The sequence below is a fragment of the Bufo bufo genome, chromosome 6 (assembly GCF_905171765.1).
Source record: "Bufo bufo chromosome 6, aBufBuf1.1, whole genome shotgun sequence".
Classification (NCBI taxonomy): domain Eukaryota; kingdom Metazoa; phylum Chordata; class Amphibia; order Anura; family Bufonidae; genus Bufo; species Bufo bufo.
The window spans coordinates 27,980,173-27,997,823 of record NC_053394.1 but is presented as its reverse complement, the minus strand read 5'-3'; the positions used below and the strand labels follow the sequence as shown (position 1 = coordinate 27,997,823).

At 41.5% G+C, this 17,651-nt stretch overlaps 1 protein-coding gene across 3 annotated transcripts in view; it reads left to right on the top strand.

Moving 5' to 3' along the window:
• The first annotated feature begins 631 nt into the window (after nt 1–631).
• The window catches only part of LOC121003989 (cilia- and flagella-associated protein 251-like), a 280,786-nt gene continuing 263,766 nt past the window's right edge, over nt 632–17,651 (top strand). Inside the window, exons 1-10 of one of the 3 annotated variants that reach the window (XM_040435997.1) lie at nt 632–754; nt 2,877–2,912; nt 3,297–3,719; nt 4,219–4,257; nt 4,620–4,667; nt 4,863–4,895; nt 5,001–5,057; nt 5,165–5,191; nt 5,574–5,622; nt 6,764–7,459. In XM_040435997.1, the coding sequence (XP_040291931.1) occupies nt 3,298–3,719; nt 4,219–4,257; nt 4,620–4,667; nt 4,863–4,895; nt 5,001–5,057; nt 5,165–5,191; nt 5,574–5,619 (672 nt within the window). In that variant the 5' untranslated portion in view covers nt 632–754; nt 2,877–2,912; nt 3,297 and the 3' untranslated portion in view covers nt 5,620–5,622; nt 6,764–7,459. Of the gene's footprint in view, nt 755–2,779; nt 2,913–3,296; nt 3,720–4,218; nt 4,258–4,619; nt 4,668–4,862; nt 4,896–5,000; nt 5,058–5,164; nt 5,192–5,573; nt 5,623–6,763; nt 7,460–17,651 lie in introns of those variants that run through there. The other 2 variants (XM_040436000.1, XM_040435998.1) reach the window with 2 other exon arrangements.

Genomic DNA, 17,651 nt, shown 5'->3' with positions numbered 1-17,651 from the left:
GTGATTCCAAAGATTGTTGAACGTCTCTAATATCATTTCACAGTGAGGGATATCAATGTAAGAGAATATGTCAGCAGTATCTAGACACTTTACTGATGTCCACAAGGGGGATTTATCCTCCTTCACTTGTAGTGGAATAGAAAGGGCGTCTCGACCATTCAGAGGTGGAGATCACAGGAGAAGCTTTTGGCCAGAGAAACATATGGGATTTTCATGTTAGAAACTAGAGCTCCGACCGCCCTAAATAACCGGCAGGATGTGACCTATTACTATTAACTTCACATCAGATTGATATTTATTATTACATGTTATGCATCTTATTACACGGTGTGTGGTGATTTATGCAATTTTCGAACATGTTATTTTTTCTTTTTTAACATTTATACAATTTGTAGTTTATATATAAAGCATTGCTCTTTATTTCAGGTGTTTTCCCTCTTTGAATAATTAATCATGAACCTTCGGAGGGTTAATGATGTTCACCTGATTTTTGATGTCGGTTTTCTATTTCAGCTCATTTTCCAAACGTATATTTTATCTGTTATCTTGTGGGATGTTTTATTCTTTTGACAAAGGGCTAGTGCTGCCCGAAACGCGTCAAGAAATCCAGTTTTTATTGCATCTGTACATTTCAATAAAGTCTCCAGTTAGAAGAACGGCAGGGCTGGGGTTTTGTTTATCGATCTGTGGGAGTCTCTACTCACCGTGACGCGCCATATCTACTGCCATACAATCTGATCCTGAGTTGGAGCTGGTAAGGGGGGTTTCCCCCTATAACTATCTGTTTAAAAAAACCAGTTCAGGATATGCTGGGAGTTGTAGTTACAGGGTCTCAGAAGGTTTTATGGAAGTGACTTAATTCACTTGTTTTAGTCGCTGCCCCCCCTGCAGTCTTACAGTTGCCCCCGCATTGAACCACCCCAGCCCAACAATGACCCACAATCCCCCTAGATGAGCACTAGCGAGGTCTGGAGTGTTTTAGGTCATTTCATTTACATATTCTCATCTCATGAAGCCTCCACCATAATGACCCTTCTCCAGGAGGTTTATACTGGTCAGGAGACCTCCCTATGGTTTGTGTCCTGCACACAGGGGTGGACTGGGAATGTGAAGTGGCCCTGGAAAAAAAAAACTAAGAGTGGCCCCATGTTGCAAAATACCACAGTGCAGGATAAAATGCTGCCCCATTACCATACTGAGGATGGCGATATTGAATTCAGGAGGGCACATGGTGGCTGGCCGGGGGCATAAGGACCTTGTACTCCTAGCATTAGATCATTATGTACTGTACCTGGCCAGCAGCTGTGAGAAGGGCTCGGGCGCCCCCCTGGGCATCGGACCACCAAGATATTTCCCTGTAGGGTCTATGGCCAGTCCGCCCCTGCAGGTTATCCCCGGAATATATCAGGTGTCCCCGTACACAGGAAAAGCCGCAGAATGTGAACAGCGTCAATGTTACACCGCGTGTTACAATGTTTCACAGCGGTTGCAAAATGATCCGTTTATATCCTGCACTTTATACAATGTGGAGGCTTTACACACAGGCAGCCCCCAGAATAAGGGTTTGGGGCCCATTTGACACCAGTCTTAATAAGAACTTTGCTGGTGCAGGTGCCGACCTCTTAAATATGGATTGGTTACGTGTCCTTGTTTCCAGGATCAAGACAATAATATGAGAACAATTTCTAGACATTTTCATCTTTTCCATGACTATAAAAAAATAAACAAAAACGTCCCCTATGTATATAAACCACAGAAAGAAAGCGCCGTCTGCCCCCGAAATACTGGGCGAAATAACATACATACAGAGTTATAGTGCATTACATATGTGTGGTATTAAGGGGTTAAACCACAGCTGCTGCTGCCTATGATGTCACGGAATGTTATGATTTTTCAGCCCCGCCCAGTTATTATGACATCACACACATTATATAAGGAGCTGCAGAGCTGACACTCCCTTGAGGGTTACAGTTAGTGGTGGAGAGGTAAGTACACTCTGTCTTAGGCCCCTGTTGTGTCTTCATTTCCTTCTGTCCTTCCTCATCCTCTTCCTATAGGTCTCCTCCTGTAATGTCAGGCCGTCTGAGCTTCTCTGTCCCGTCTCCTCCTTCATTCACATTCTATAGAAACCTTCATCTTTATTAATAATTTGAGTTCACCCGTCCGTCCGTCCTTATTTCTCTTCCTCTCTTACTTACTTTTTTCTAGTTTGTAGTAATTGGGGCAGAACTTTTATAGAGTATTTGACAAATGATCGGTCAGCTCTCCTGACACGGCTGATTTAGTAAATGCTTATATTCTCCATAAAATAAAATTTTGGCTCAATCTCAGAACTCAGCATTGTAGAATCCCTCAGTTATTCCTCCAAGAAATACCAACTGGGTGTTAGCATTATCCTTGCCAATATGACATACTATCCAATCAGTGCTGACAGTGTTCAGGGACATACCCTGATATGGAGGGAAACTGCAGCACTTAATTGTCAGTGTATTCATACATTTTCAAGAGGAATAAAAGAGGTATAGCACAATGCAGGGTTCTATGGAGATATGCTGTATAATTTGTATTTTACAGAGAATACAAGTAATTACTAAAACACACAGAGGTGACAGATCATCTTTCATGCTATAGTTAGTGGCTCCTAATGTGCTGCTGCTTATGATGTCACAGAATGATCTGGTTCTTAGTGTCGCCCGGTTATTATGACATCACACACATCATATAGGGAGACACAGAGATAGTACTGGAGGTAAGTACACTCTGTCTTAGACTCCTTTCTTTTCTCTCATTTCTCCCCTCTTCCTATAGGCCTCCTCCATGTAAGGTCTCTGCTTCTCTCTTCTTATCTTGTGTTTTTTCCTCTCTCCCTTTTTAAGATTTGGCGATATAGCGAGCGACATAGAGAAATTCAGGTAAATACATCTAATACATGTTATCCTATATCTGATCATAGACTGGAGGGAATATAAACCCATAAGTGCAAGATCCAGTGCAGATACCTGTGAGCGCCCTGTGTGTGGGTACAGATGGTGAAGGGCCGTTGCAGGATGGGTACAATGATTGGGCACTGAGTGTTATGGGCGTGTAGAAGTACTCAGGGGCTGGTAGGGGTTGGGTGTGATCACCAGTGAGGGATGACTGATAGTTTTAGCTACAGTATGAGAATTAAACTTAAACATTGAGAATAGATTATACAACTAGACACAGTTGGATTTTGGTAGAAGTTGTGGGTGAGTTTTGGTAAATTACATCAGTTAATTACTTTTTCTAACCTGTATTTTTTTTACTCTTTACAGGATGGAGGAGGAGAAGGAGAAAAAGGAGGAAGAGGAACATCTGACGGAGGAGAATAAAGAGGACAAACATCAGGAGGAGGAGACTAAGGAGAAGGAGGATGAAGAGAATAAGAAGGATGAACATCTGGTCAGGGAGGAGGAGAAAAAGGAAGATAAACATCTGGAGGAGGAGGAGAATATGGAGATGGGGGAAGAGGAAAATAAGGAAAAAGAACATCTGGAGGAGGAAGCTAAGGAGAAGGGACATCTGGAGGAGGTAGTGGGGGAGACAAAAAAGGAGGTGAAACATCATGGGGCAAATGAGGAAAGGGAGAACAAATTAGAACATCTGAAGGAGGAGAAACATCAGGATGAGGAGAAACGCATTGCAGAGGAGCTTATCAAGGAGGCAGAGAAAGAGTTCGGAGAACTTTGTGATGTGAGGTATGTACATCACTGGGAAATATTTTAAATTCAAAACATTGTTGACGACATTGAGGGACAAATGGGCAGGGTTATCCATGAGGGGCGTGGCCACCTAATATCTGACATATTTATTATTTCTAGTGTCAGCTCAAAGCAGGCATTGATTCTGCACTGAGAACACATCTCTCAGGAGGCGAGGACTATTAAGGAAGTTTGCTTTTTTGTACTAAAACAATCTATTGTGGAAAATAGATATATGAAACTCCAAACGTGATAAATCTGCCCCTTAGTCTGATCGCCCCAATATATGGTGTTCATCCTCTTGGAACCTACATTATCCCAATAGACAAATAACTCAAGGCCAAGGGGTCATAAAAGAGGGGTAAATGCCGAGATCTGATTGGCTGCTGTAGAATATGGCGCTGCTGCTCAATAACGAGGCCGATTCTAGCATTTCTGGGCATAAAAATTTCTAGAACATGTAGAAGTCATATCTGCCCTCTTCTTTCTCCATCAGGTGGTGGTACAGAGTGTACACGTCCCAGCCCACAATACGGTAACTATACTTCACCATAACCATCTTCTCTACTGTTAGAATATAGGAGTCTTCCTTGTAGGATGATGGGGGAGTAGTCCTGATGTGTGAACTGATAACAATCCTCCTATAATATATGGGGAATTAGGAAGGAATAGATTCTGTAGCTAATAACCATGGGGGAGATTTACTAAATGCCCCAGAATTCTGCCCCTATTTAAGGCTTATAATACATTATAGAGATATAATTATTGCTGGTAACTCCAGATAGAAGTCCCATTAGTGGCCTAGTCCTGCAGCACATTCTAGGGCTGGCATGAGGTGTATATGGGGCACATGTGCTGAGAGTGTCCAGTTAACCAGATCTGTCTTTTGTCCTTTAGGATAAGAACCATCAGACGATGTCCCACATTTTATACCATGGAGACCATGTAAGGTTATAACAGGAGTAAGGCTGAGGTTACAGCCAGACCACAATCCTTGGTGTCCTAAAAGCCTTCTCCATGACTTGACCCCCGAATGACTACTCTTAATAATTCCTTCCATCTTGACCTAGAGCTCTTCATAATGAGCATCCCCATATATTATAAAATTAAACTTTATTAATTATGTTTTATGTCCAACAGAGAAGAAGAAATGGAAGAAGAGGGGGAGGAAAGGTAAGAGCAGAGTCCAGAGATAATGAGTTGATCACATTGTATAGACTGATCCTCCGTCCTCCGCTCATCACACCTTTCATTTGCTCTTTTTGGATTTTTTTGTAGACCAAGAAGAAGATCCTGGGTCCCCAAGTGCTTTAGGAGGAACCGTCCAAGAGGCCTGTGAGTACTGGCAGGACATGGCCCCTGTAGTTCTCCCTCGTTATTCTCTTAATGTTACTATAATATCTTATATATTTATATTTTTGTATATATTTTCCCACCATTAGCAGCAGAGGGGAGAGCTGGGGGTTAAGGTAAGTGCAGGTTTTTATAAATTTTTGCACGCACTTAGTTTGCTTTTCCCTATTAGGACATATGGAGCTAATAGAGCAGGACTGATGGTGACTTCCATCTCATAGATGTAGCTGACATCTGCAGATAGTAGCGGTCATTCTAGAGGACTTCTCTGCATGTCTTGCATGGACACTTACACATTTCAGTGCACCCATTGAGTGCTTTACTATCCCTGGTGTCTTGCTTGATGATCAATCATCCCGGGTCCTGTCTTTCAATAAGTGGTTCTCAAGAAGCGGGGCCCATGTCCAAACTCCAGCCTGTCTAGTCTCTGACCACCAACCACCATTTACACCACAAGAGTCTTCTCCTGACAACCTATCACTTTTCTTCTTTTCTTAGATTCCTGAGAAGATTGTGCTGCTTCAGCAGAGAAACCATTGAGTGAACAGTGAGTATACAAGATCCACCCTAGACATTAAGATAGTACAGTTTTTCCTCAACATAGATGACACCAATGGCACATGGAGGCACATGACACCCCTCTAAACCACAACAACTTTATAACTAACAATTATTGATGAGCGAAGTTTTTAAAAAGTCGATTCGCTGAACTTCTATAAGAAATTAGTTTTGTTACAAATTAATTTGCCACGAATCGCGATAAATCAGGTATAACCAGGTCTCACAGGGTTGCCAACCAGAATTTTCATTTTTTTCTGGACAACTTATCCCAAAACCACGGACAGCCAACATTTTTTACGAACAAATTGGAAAACCATAATGAATGATAAAGATTGTTGGAATTAAAGATTCCCAGCACTTAAAGGGAACCTGTCACCAGTTGTATGGTGTCCTAACTAAGGGCAACATAAATAAGTGACTGATTCTCTTAGCAAAATGCTGGGTCACTTTCTTTAATTGACCCAGTCAATCTGCCAACATCTTGTATTGAAAAGCTCCAGCTCCTAATGATGAGTCCTGAATATTCATGAGCTCCTGACTCTCCCCGCCCACCTGCTGCTGATTGACAGTTTTTTTCCATATGAATCAGCAGCAGGTTTGCAGGGGAGTGGCTATAGCTCTGAATTAAATATACGCTGGACTCAATGACATCACGCCGGACTTGAATCAGCTCATTAGCATGCGGCATCTTTGTGTGTATATTATGAGATAACCATCTGTCACACCAGTAAGTGAATACATCTAAGGCACTTTTTAGTAGTTAATGATTGTATATAATTAGTTAGATTATAATCAAATATCCACATGACAGGTTCCCTTTAAGTTTACTAGACGAGGTAGTGAACTAGGACCTGGGAATACATAAAGCAGATTGGTAACAGAGAATGAACCATTAGTAATTGTAACACGGCCTAACAGTAAAACAGTCAATTTGACTTTTCCCCCAAAGTCTTTTAATCAGCGTAGTTGCACTTGTATGTTCCTCCTGGACGAGTTCCTCCTAGGGGTGCACCCTAAGTATTGCGCTGTACTATTTGTAATCCACAGGTAAATGACGTCTATTCCTTTAAATAAGGCTTTGCTATTTGTAATCAACCAGTAATTGATGTCTGTCCCTTTAATTGCAGCTCTAATCCTTGCTCCAGCTCCCAGTAGTGTGACAACCTAAGCGCAGCCAAGACTTTCCTAGGATAAGAAGGTGTCAGCGTTTGAGTCTCTTCTGGCTACGCTTTAGCCTGCAGCCCGTCCATCACAATGAAAGCTACTTGATGTTTTATCTGTATGCCCACGCGCCACTTCAACCGTGTGGTGCAATGTGATGCGGCAAAGCAGCATTTATAGCTCCTTGAGCAGATTCTTGAGGCATTTCCTTATTTCCTGGACCCCTCCAGAACTGGACCCTTAAGACACGACACTCCTGAGGTCGTCGCTGCAAACCTCCACCTCGTGATGTCGCCAGTCTCCGTGAGACAGTCCGTTCACTTGTAGAATCAGCCGAGCTGCTCCCTCACTGCTCATCAGCACCACCATCCAGAGACTCCGTCTGGACACTTCCCGATCCTCACAGGAACCTCCTCCCCTCACACAGGGAGTACACGATGCAACAAGCCATTTACTCAGTGCAGGGCCAAACCTGCATTTTCAGTTTGATATTAAACTTGTAAGAGTCCAAGACGGCCCAGAAATGAGCTATTTCCAAACTTTGCAACCTAAATAAGTTCATTGTATTTCCCTAACAGGAAGCTCCAATACAGACTTAGGCCTTATTCACACGTCAGTGTTTTGGTCAGTGGTTTCCATCAGTGAATTTGAGCTCAAACTATGTGCGGCTCTGAACACATTACAGGTGCAGATCTGACCCTTATACCTGATCTGTGTGAAGGCTTCACGCCTGGTTTTGGCTCACAATTAGTGATGAGCGGCAGGGGCAATATTCGATTTCGCGATATTTCGCGAATATATGGTAGAATATTCGTCATATATTCGTGAATATTCCTATTCGAGATATTCGCTTTATTGCGAAAAATCGGTAATAAAAAAAAAAAATCGCACGAGTATATAGCACTACAGAATATACTGCTATATATTAGTTTTTAGAATATTCATCATATTTTACATCTAAACAAATGATTCCTCCCTGCTTAAAATGCTTGTGGTCAATGAGTCTTTGGCCCACAAGCAAGAAGCAGGGAGGAATCATGACTTTAGATGTTGAAAAAAGATGAATCTGAGTTAGAGCGTGAAAACTCAAATCCGATGGTATATTCTAACACAGAGGTGTTCCCATGGTGACGGGGATGCTTGAAGTTAGAGTATACCAACAGGCACATACATACTGGCCCCCTGCTGCCCGGCGGCACCCGACTTCTGACAGGGTGCTGTGATCCGCTCAATTAACCCCTCAGGTGCGGCACCTGAGGGGTTAATTGTGTGGATCACAGTGCCCTGTCAGAGGTCAGGTGCCGCCAGCAGTATATTCATAATATTCGCGAATTATCGAAGTTGCGATATTCACGATTAATACTCGCTATTCGAATATTCGCGCTCAACACTACTCACAATCACAGATGGAAATCACTGACCAAAGCACTGACGTGTGAATAAGGCATTAGACTGGCTTATGCTTTCCTGCCATCTCTTCACCAAAGGGAGATGTTGCAGTATTTATGCAGTTTACAACAACATAACAGAATTGCCCCACATCATTACACCCCCACATTCATAGGTAATCCGTCCTGTAGGTACTGTGCCGTCACTACTACAGGTGTAATTTATCGCCGTCTACATCACTGTGCAGTGCACCAAGATTCATATCTAATCCCTTCTGTTAAACAAAAAGAAAAGCATACAGCAGCCTTCAGTAAAGATCCGTGCGCACCCCTGCAGTGCAATGGCTTTTAACCCTTTCCCTTCATATGATGTAATAGTACATCATAGTGAGAAGTGACTTCCCGCAATTTGGCGTATTTCTACAGTCACTAACAGCCGGGCCCCTGCTGTATCCACCGATATTGGCTTTTAAAGTGCTGACTGTGGCATAGATTGTGTTTGCAGTCAGTGAGGGATCCCATCAGGTCCCCACGCTGCAGAGGCATCTGGACCTGCCTTCTATGGAAGCCTAGGAGATCCAGGCTGGGTCTCTTAGGCAACTGTTAGTGTATTACACAGTGTAATACACTAAAAGGCAATGTATTACAATACACATGAACTGTAATGCATTGCAGAGGGGATCAGACCCCCAAAAGTTGAAGTCACCTTACATCAAAAAGTGTAATACCAAGCGATCAAAAAGTCGTATGTACTGCAAAATAGTACCAATCAAGCTGTCAACTCATGCAGCAAAAAATGAGCCCCTACATAAGACAATCACCCATAAAAAAAACAAAAAAACCATTCTTTTTAATCCCCTCTGCTAGCTCTAGGTTTAATGTGCATCAGTATTATAGGTCACCGTGATGTGTTTTGTGGTCCGCAAATCGCGGATCTGGAAAACACAGATGGCGTCCGTGCGCGTTCCGAAATTTGCGGAACGGCACGGACAGCCTTCAATATAAATGTCTTTTCTTGTCCGCAAAATGGCGGCTTGGATGTGGACCAAAACAACGGCCGTGTGCATGAGGCCTTACTGTTAGGTCTAATTTATCCCTGTAGACTTAACTGTGCAGTCCCCCAAGATTCAAGCATTGGCCCCATGACAGAGTGGGGAGGGTGGCAGCAGCAGTGACAGTAAGGTAAGGTAGTTATCGTGTCCCAGGTTTTTCGGAATGCTAGTGATGAGGCCTTATTAGTTTTGTGTGTGTCACTGTGCTCGTGCCTGGATACCGTCAATCTTCAGGGTCGGGCTCAGGAGAAATAAAGGGGAGAGTCGTAGGAGGTGGAGAATAAGTCAAGTCCAGACTTAGTGAAAGTTCAACAGCTTTAATTGAATAAAATATTTGTTTTTTCTCTTGGTTCCAGCAGGTTTTGGGGTAAACTCAGGCTTCAGTCTGATAGCTGGACTTGCTAACTGTTCTGGTACCTTTTTTGTGGGGTGCCTTTGGCTGTTGACCCCCTCATGTTACTCTGTCTCTTAAACTGTAAGGAGTCAAGGTGCTCTATGAGCTGCTTCCCTTTAAAGACTCCAACTAAAGGAAGGGGACCACCCCCTCCATATCTTCTCAACTCCACCATTGAGTCTACATTGCCTATAACTTCCTGCAACTCTCCCCTTCTTAGGAAGCAGAACTAGCTCACTTCTGCCCAAGAGGGGGAATGGTAAGTTACATTCTATCTCTCCAGATACACTGCCACCTGCTGGTGAACCAGGCATATTACATAAACATAACAGTTTCAAGGCAATACTATTAACCCTTTCAGGACCCTGCCATATTTCACCTTAAGGACCAGGCCGTTTTTTTAAAATTTGATATGTGTCACTTTATGTGGTAATACCTTTGGAACGCTTTTACTTATCCAAGCCATTCTAAGATTGTTTTCTTGTGACACATTGTACTGCATGATAGTGCTAAATTTCAGTCAACATTTTTCATTTTTATTTTTAAAAAAATCCCTAACTTACCAAAAATTAAAAAAATGCAATACTTTCCAAATTTCAATTTCTCTGCATTTAAAACAGATAGTGATACCTCATATAATAGTTATTACTTTACATTTCCCATATGTCTACTTTATGTTTGGATCATTTTGTGAAAGCCATTTCATTTTTTGGGGATGTTAGAAGGCTTAGAAGTTTAGAAGCAAATCTTGAAATTTTTCTGAAAATTTCCAAAACCCACTTTTTAAAGACCAGTTCAGGTCTGAAGTCACTTTGTGGGGCTTAAATAATAGAAACCACCCATAAATGGCCCCATTTTATAAACTACACCCCTCAAGGTATTCAAAACTGATTTTACAAACTTTGTTAACCTTTAGGTATTCCACAACAATTAAAGGAAAATATAAATGAAATTTCTGAATTTCACTTTTTTGGCAGATTTTCCATTTTAATAAAAAAAATTCCGGTAGCAAACCAAGGGTTAACAGCCAAACAAAACTCAATATTTATTACCCTGATACTGTAGTTTACAAAAACATCCCATTTTGGAAACTGTGGGATAATTTGGCAGTTTTGTTGGTACTATTTTAGGGTACATATTTTATGTATCATATCAGATTTTTGTGATTAAAAGTAACAAAAAATAGCTGTTTGGGCACCGTTTTTATTTTTTACAATGTTCATCTGACTGGTTAGATCATGTGATATTTTTATAGAGCAGGTTGTTACAGACGCGTCAATACCAAATATGACTATTTTTTTGGTTGTTTGTTTCAGTTTTACATCATAAAGCATTTTTAAAAAGAAGACATTTTTTTGTGTCTCCATATTCTGAAAGCCAGTTTATTTTTTATTTTTTGGGAGACTGTCTTATGTAGGTTCTCATTTTTTTCAGGATGAGATGACGGTTTGATTGGTACTATTTTAGGGTGCATATGACTTTTTGATCGCTTGGTATTACACTTTTTGTGATGTAAGGTTACCAAAAATGGCTTTTTTGACACAGTTTTTATTTTTTTACAGGTTCATCTGAGGGGTTAGGTCATGTGATATTTTTATACAGCAGGATGTTATGGATGTGGCCATACATAATATGTCTACTATTTTATTTTTTTCACTTATAACACAATAAAAGCATTTTTGAAACAAAAAAAATCATGTTTTAGTGTCTCCATATTCTGAGAGCCATAGTTTTTGTTTTTTTTGCCCGATTGTTTTATGTAGGGGCTCATTTTTCTCGGGATTAGGTGACGGTTTGATTGGAACTATTTGGGGGGGCATATGCCTTTTTGATTGCTTGGTATTGCACTTTTTGTGATGTAAGGTGACAAAAAAAATGGTTGTTTTAGCACAGCTTTTATTTTATTTTTTCTACAGCGTTTAGGTGAGAGGGTGGATCATGTGATATTTTTATAGAACCAGTTGTTACAGACGTGGCAACACTCAATATGTATGTTTTTCTTTTTTCTTTTCCATTTTTTTTTTTTTTTTTACAATGTTATGTGTTTTATTTTGAAAAAGGGGCATTTTTTTTACTTGAAGTTTTATTATTTTTATTATTTTATGTTTTTCAACACTTTTTTTTTTACTTTTTATTTTTGTCCCACTCTGGGACTTCAATTTATGATGTCTGATCCCCTCTGCAATGCATTAGACTACAACCTGTCATGCCAGCAGTGGCATACAGCGCAAGATGGCGGAAGATCACAGTAATAGCAGAACCCCAAAAAAGCTGTGTGATAGGAAGGCCCAATGGCAGGCATATCATTTAGAAAAGTTAGGGGGTCATTTATTATCAGATAGACACCAATTTATGGCGCATATATGGCGCAGATTCAGTTGCAAAGGAGATTTGCGGCCAAATCTGTGATTTTTCCACGCTCACGCCAGGTCTAAAAAAGGGGCAGATCAGCAGGCCCATCTCATTTATCATTTTCTACTTCTGTTCTAGGCATAGAAAATAGTCTAAATCTATGCTAGCAAGGGAGCTGGCATAGATTTAGATATTCGGTGGATACGCCAAAGTTATCTAGAGACCAGTGCCTACATAAATTCAGCGCAATTAGTATTAAGACTGGAGTCTAAAATGCTGGTTTAAATAAGTGACCCTCTTAACATGTACATATCAGTAGGCCAAGAAGACCCATTGTAGGAATGGCAGCATCAGGCGGGTGGCAGCACCAGAATGGTGGCAGCAGCTCACGTCCAGAAGTAAAGGCCTATTTTGCAGAATATTCCGGTGTGGCAGCACACTACACATTGATTATTAGTGGCAGAATGATTTATTCTGTCACATCAGGCACCGGTGTCTGGATATCCAGGTTGATCCACATCTGATTCATCTTTATTAAGGTTAGTCTCCCGGCAGCACTGAACCTCTGATGACACAGTACCGGCTGGGCAGGAAATCATGCCTATGGCAAACTCAACCTGTGGCAGCCACACTTGGAGTTTGAATGCTTAGTAGTCCAGTGAATATTGGCTCATTGATGACAGGGCACAGTCCAAGTATGTTACCACCAGCTGGTTGAGGTTCTGCTGCATGTCCTGCTGCTGCTGGCTGGTTTCTTCAGTAGGTGTGCGAAGAAAACTGCTCATCATAGACTCCAGACTGAAGTTACTGCTAATGGAGCTGGTACTGCTCTTGCCTCCTCCCCCAACAGCAATGGCAGTGGAGCGTGAGCGCAGAGGGACCCCAGGTCAGAACTTCCTGAGGACGGGTGATGGTGGTCGTAGGCAGCAACTAACTGACTACACAGCATGTCTTTATAGTAATCCATTTTTGCATCCCTCTCAGAAGGTATAAAAAATGCCCCCATTTTGGACCAGTAGCGAGGGTCTAACAATGTGGATAGCCAGTAGTCATGCCTCTGCCTATTAATAAATACTCGGCAAAGCAAAAAGAACCGAATGAAATACGCCTGTCTAATTTTATGGCCAAATACAGACGAGCATTAAAAAAAAATGTGTCCCACTTACTGTAAGCAGGAAAACTATCTCACCACCCGCTGCCACAATCATAGGTGGAGACTCTCTTCATCTGCGACCACAATCATGCAGGGAGATTGTGGGGGAGATTTATCAAAACTGGCGTAAAGAAAAACTGGCTTAGTTGCCCATAGAAACCAATCAGATTCTACCTTTCATTTTTCAAAAAATGAAATAAAAAATGAAAGTTGGAATCTGATTGGTTGCTATGGAGCAACTAAGACAGTTTTCCTTTACACCAGTTTTCATCATTTCTATACAAACCGTATCATTAGAGACCACCGACTGCCGACTGCTCCTGGACTTGCCATTGTTTCAGGTCACAAGTCCACCATGTATGTCCCAATAATTAGTAGTAAATCACAAGTGTTAACTGAGGCCACTAATTAGTACACGGGAAAGCTGCTAATTACCCCCCCCCCCCCTTCAACAACTGCATTTACTTCTGCTTTCTGAGGTTTCCTTTTTGGAGAAAAGAACACCATATTTATATCTGTTTGTTTTTGTTATCACCGGAGGTTAATTAGGATTTGTAGAAGCTGCTGAGGGGCACACGTGGAGGGGACACTTACTGACTGTATATGGAGGCATACAGCAAAAATCACAGAGAAAAAACTAAGATAAAAACATCCTGCGTGATATGATTAATAAATATGCGGATGTCCATGGCTTCATCTATGAAAAAAAAAATATATACACTAAGCCCTCACTCGGATATGTTAAAATATCTCAGCCAATATATTTTCATCAAAACACATCTGTGCCCGCCTACCCACGGCAAGGTGGTCTCAGTCGGGCAGGTGCTACTCTAAAGGTGGTACATATAGCTGTGCATGCTTCTCCTCTCATTGGTTGTTTAATGCACACAGAGGTAACTAGGAGCAGCACACTATATGTGCAGGGTCTGCTCTCCTGAATGTAGATGCCCAACGGCATAGGTAGGTTTAGACTAGGACCTGACTGACTGAGACCACCTTGGCGCGAGTAGGCGGGCACAGATGTGTTTTGATCAAAATATATTGGTTAAGCGTCTCAGATTTTATCATATCAGAGTGATGGCTTAGTCCATATATAATGTTTGCATCTATTGTGTTAGTGCATTATTTTCTGTTTTCTGTTATTTTTTTTATTTTTTATGGAGGCACAAAGATCAGAAGTGGAAACAACTTGTGGTCTCCTCTGTGCACTGACTGCTCTGTACAGACAGCTGATAACTACTGACCGCCGTGTTGGTTGCCCGGATGTGGGTGACAAAATGCTCTTCAGAGACACAGGAAAAGGCGTCATCCTGAGAGAAGACCACCACACATCTTATACTGAAGTGTCTGTAAGACCTGACACCATTCTACAGCATCTTAAGAATCCCCGTGAGCGGCTACAAACATGAAGACTCCCGGTAAGAGACATTTCTGTAATGATTTCATCGATATTGTAAAGTGTGTCTTGTTAATCGAAGTGCCCAGGGATGACTGAGAATTGGGAGAAGCTGTATTTCATTATAAACCCTCTATACACTGTAACGAGCCCTGCAGATGTGTGAGCAGGACACGGGCAGAAGAAGGATTCCATTCACTGACAGCAGCAGACATTTAGAAAACCAGAATTATATAACTGCTATTATATTTTCCTTCTTTTAAAAATAAAAAAGTTTGAAAAAAGCATTTTTTTTTTTTGCAACACCATATTCTGACACTGAGAATTATTAGTCTGCAGAGCTCTGTGAGGGCTTGTTTGCAGGGTCATTTGTGGTTTTTATTGGTATCTGTTTGGGTACATATGACTTTATTACATGTTTGGGGGGGGGGGGGCAAGGTGACCCAAAGACAGCATTATCGCCATTTTAATTTTTTTTTCTATTGCAGCATTCACCACACAAAAATATATAATATATATTATATTAGTTCAGACATTTTTTTATGCGGCGATACCAATTATGTTTATTTTTTATATGTAAAATTTGAAAAAGGTAGTGATTGAATTTTTTTTTATTTTTGTATGTGTTTTTTTTTTTAAACTTTTTTTATTTTCTTTAACTGTCCTTTTTAGTCCACCCCCAGGACCCTTCTGATTGCTTGTACCATAGACTTCAATATTATACTATTGCAGTCTATGGTATTTTTAAAGGCTGCCTCAGGCATGGCTTTTCAGGCACCCCACTATGGCAGCACAGGGAACCTTTTGCAAGGTTGTGATACCAACTAATCTGAGTCGGTTGCTATTACACAGTCGCCACTCGCCGAATATGGAGGAGGCTGAGCTGGTAAACCTGCTCTACACACTTACACAGCACCGATGACGTACAGTTACATCGTGGTGCATGTAAGAGATACAAAGGAAATAATATAAGAGCAGACTACAGTCTCAGTCTCCAGAAGCGTCAAAACTTCTTTACTGTAAGAGCTGTGAATCTGTGGAATAGACTTCCTCAGGACGTGGTCACAGCAGGAACAGGGGACGGGTTTAAAAAGGGTTTAGATGAATTCTTATAAGTCAATGATAATAATATAGGCTGGCTCACAGTATTTTTGCATGAAATTTATTAGTACACTAAATAAATACAAACTAACTTAGTGTCAGTATCAGCATACAAACATAACAAAATGTGTAAATAGGTATAAAAGTGCGGAGCTCTCGCACAAACCTATATACCGGAGTACTCCTAGGAATGAGACCTAATGGCTAAATTTGGGCTGCAAGGGTTAATCTAATGAACCGCTCAAATGTCCATAATTATAGATACCAGTTTTCCAACTGGTTAGAACCAAAAGTTCAAAATTGTCCTTGTTGTAATTTCCCACAGGGGGGACTCTGTGTTTAAATGTCGTCTGACCGATAGTAACCACACTTGCTCCAATCTGTGGGGCTCCACTTACTTGTTCCTGGCGGAGCAAACCATCAGACCCGCTCGCTCAGCGTCCCACGTGTCCAGCCAAGGAGTCGATCGCTGGTTTGTGACGTAGGCGCCTGCACCGTCCTGCCAGACGGAAGCTGGTATAGCTGAGCCGAGCCGGTGATTGCCTGAACATGTCAGGCCAGAGAGAGCGAACACAGCAGGATTTACCTTGTGTTTGTGGTAGTGTCAGATATAACAGCACAGTTTCAGTCCACTTAGTAGATTCTTGATGGATAAATCTTTGCAGCGGTATATGTTTGAAGAAAAGTCCTCTTGCGTTTTTTAGGAAAACCGCACCGATAGCCTGGTCTCAATACACACTAGACGCGTTTCGGAAACAAGTTCCTTCCTCAGTAGGTAGTTGTATAATGCGCATTATACAACTACCTACTGAGGAAGGAACTTGTTTCCGAAACGAGTCTAGTGTGTATTGAGACCAGGCTATCGGTGCGGTTTTCCTAAAAAACGCAAGAGGACTTTTCTTCAAACATATACCGCTGCAAAGATTTATCCATCAAGAATCTACTAAGTGGACTGAAACTGTGCTGTTATATCTGACACTACCACAAACACAAGGTAAATCCTGCTGTGTTCGCTCTCTCTGGCCTGACAAGTTCAGGCAATCACCGGCTCGGCTCAGCTATACCAGCTTCCGTCTGGCAGGACGGTGCAGGCGCCTACGTCACAAACCAGCGATCGACTCCTTGGCTGGACACGTGGGACGCTGAGCGAGCGGGTCTGATGGTTTGCTCCGCCAGGAACAAGTAAGTGGAGCCCCACAGATTGGAGCAAGTGTGGTTACTATCGGTCAGACGACATTTAAACACAGAGTCCCCCCTGTGGGAAATTACAACAAGGACAATTTTGAACTTTTGGTTCTAACCAGTTGGAAAACTGGTATCTATAATTATGGACATTTGAGCGGTTCATTAGATTAACCCTTGCAGCCCAAATTTAGCCATTAGGTCTCATTCCTAGGAGTACTCCGGTATATAGGTTTGTGCGAGAGCTCCGCACTTTTATACCTATTTACACATTTTGTTATGTTTGTATGCTGATACTGACACTAAGTTAGTTTGTATTTATTTAGTGTACTAATAAATTTCATGCAAAAATACTGTGAGCCAGCCTATATTATTATCATTGACTTATCCTTTTTTTCAGCTGGTAACTGAAAGGCTGAGCTCCAGTAGTTTGCTGGTGGAGCCTTTTCTAATTATTTGATACTAGTTGGAATTCTTATAAGTACATGACATTAATGCTTATGAAAATGTGTAGAAATCTGAGTCTCACTTCCTTCTGGGATTCGCGTTTCCACCTATCCCTTGGGTTGAACTTGATGACTTATGTCTTTCTTTAACCGTATTGTCACCACCAGACATCTGAGAAGCTCTGACAGACGTTCTTCAGAACCTCCCACTTGAGGTTTCTTTTGTTTTGCTTTAGTTTCCTCATCTCGTTTGATGCATTCCTCATCTCGTTTGATGCATGTATCTTTACAGAGGAAGATGTTCTAAGTTTGCTGTCTAAAGTGAAGACAAATAAGTCACAGGGGCCTGATGAGATACACCCAAAATTATTAAAAGAGCTTAGTGGTGAG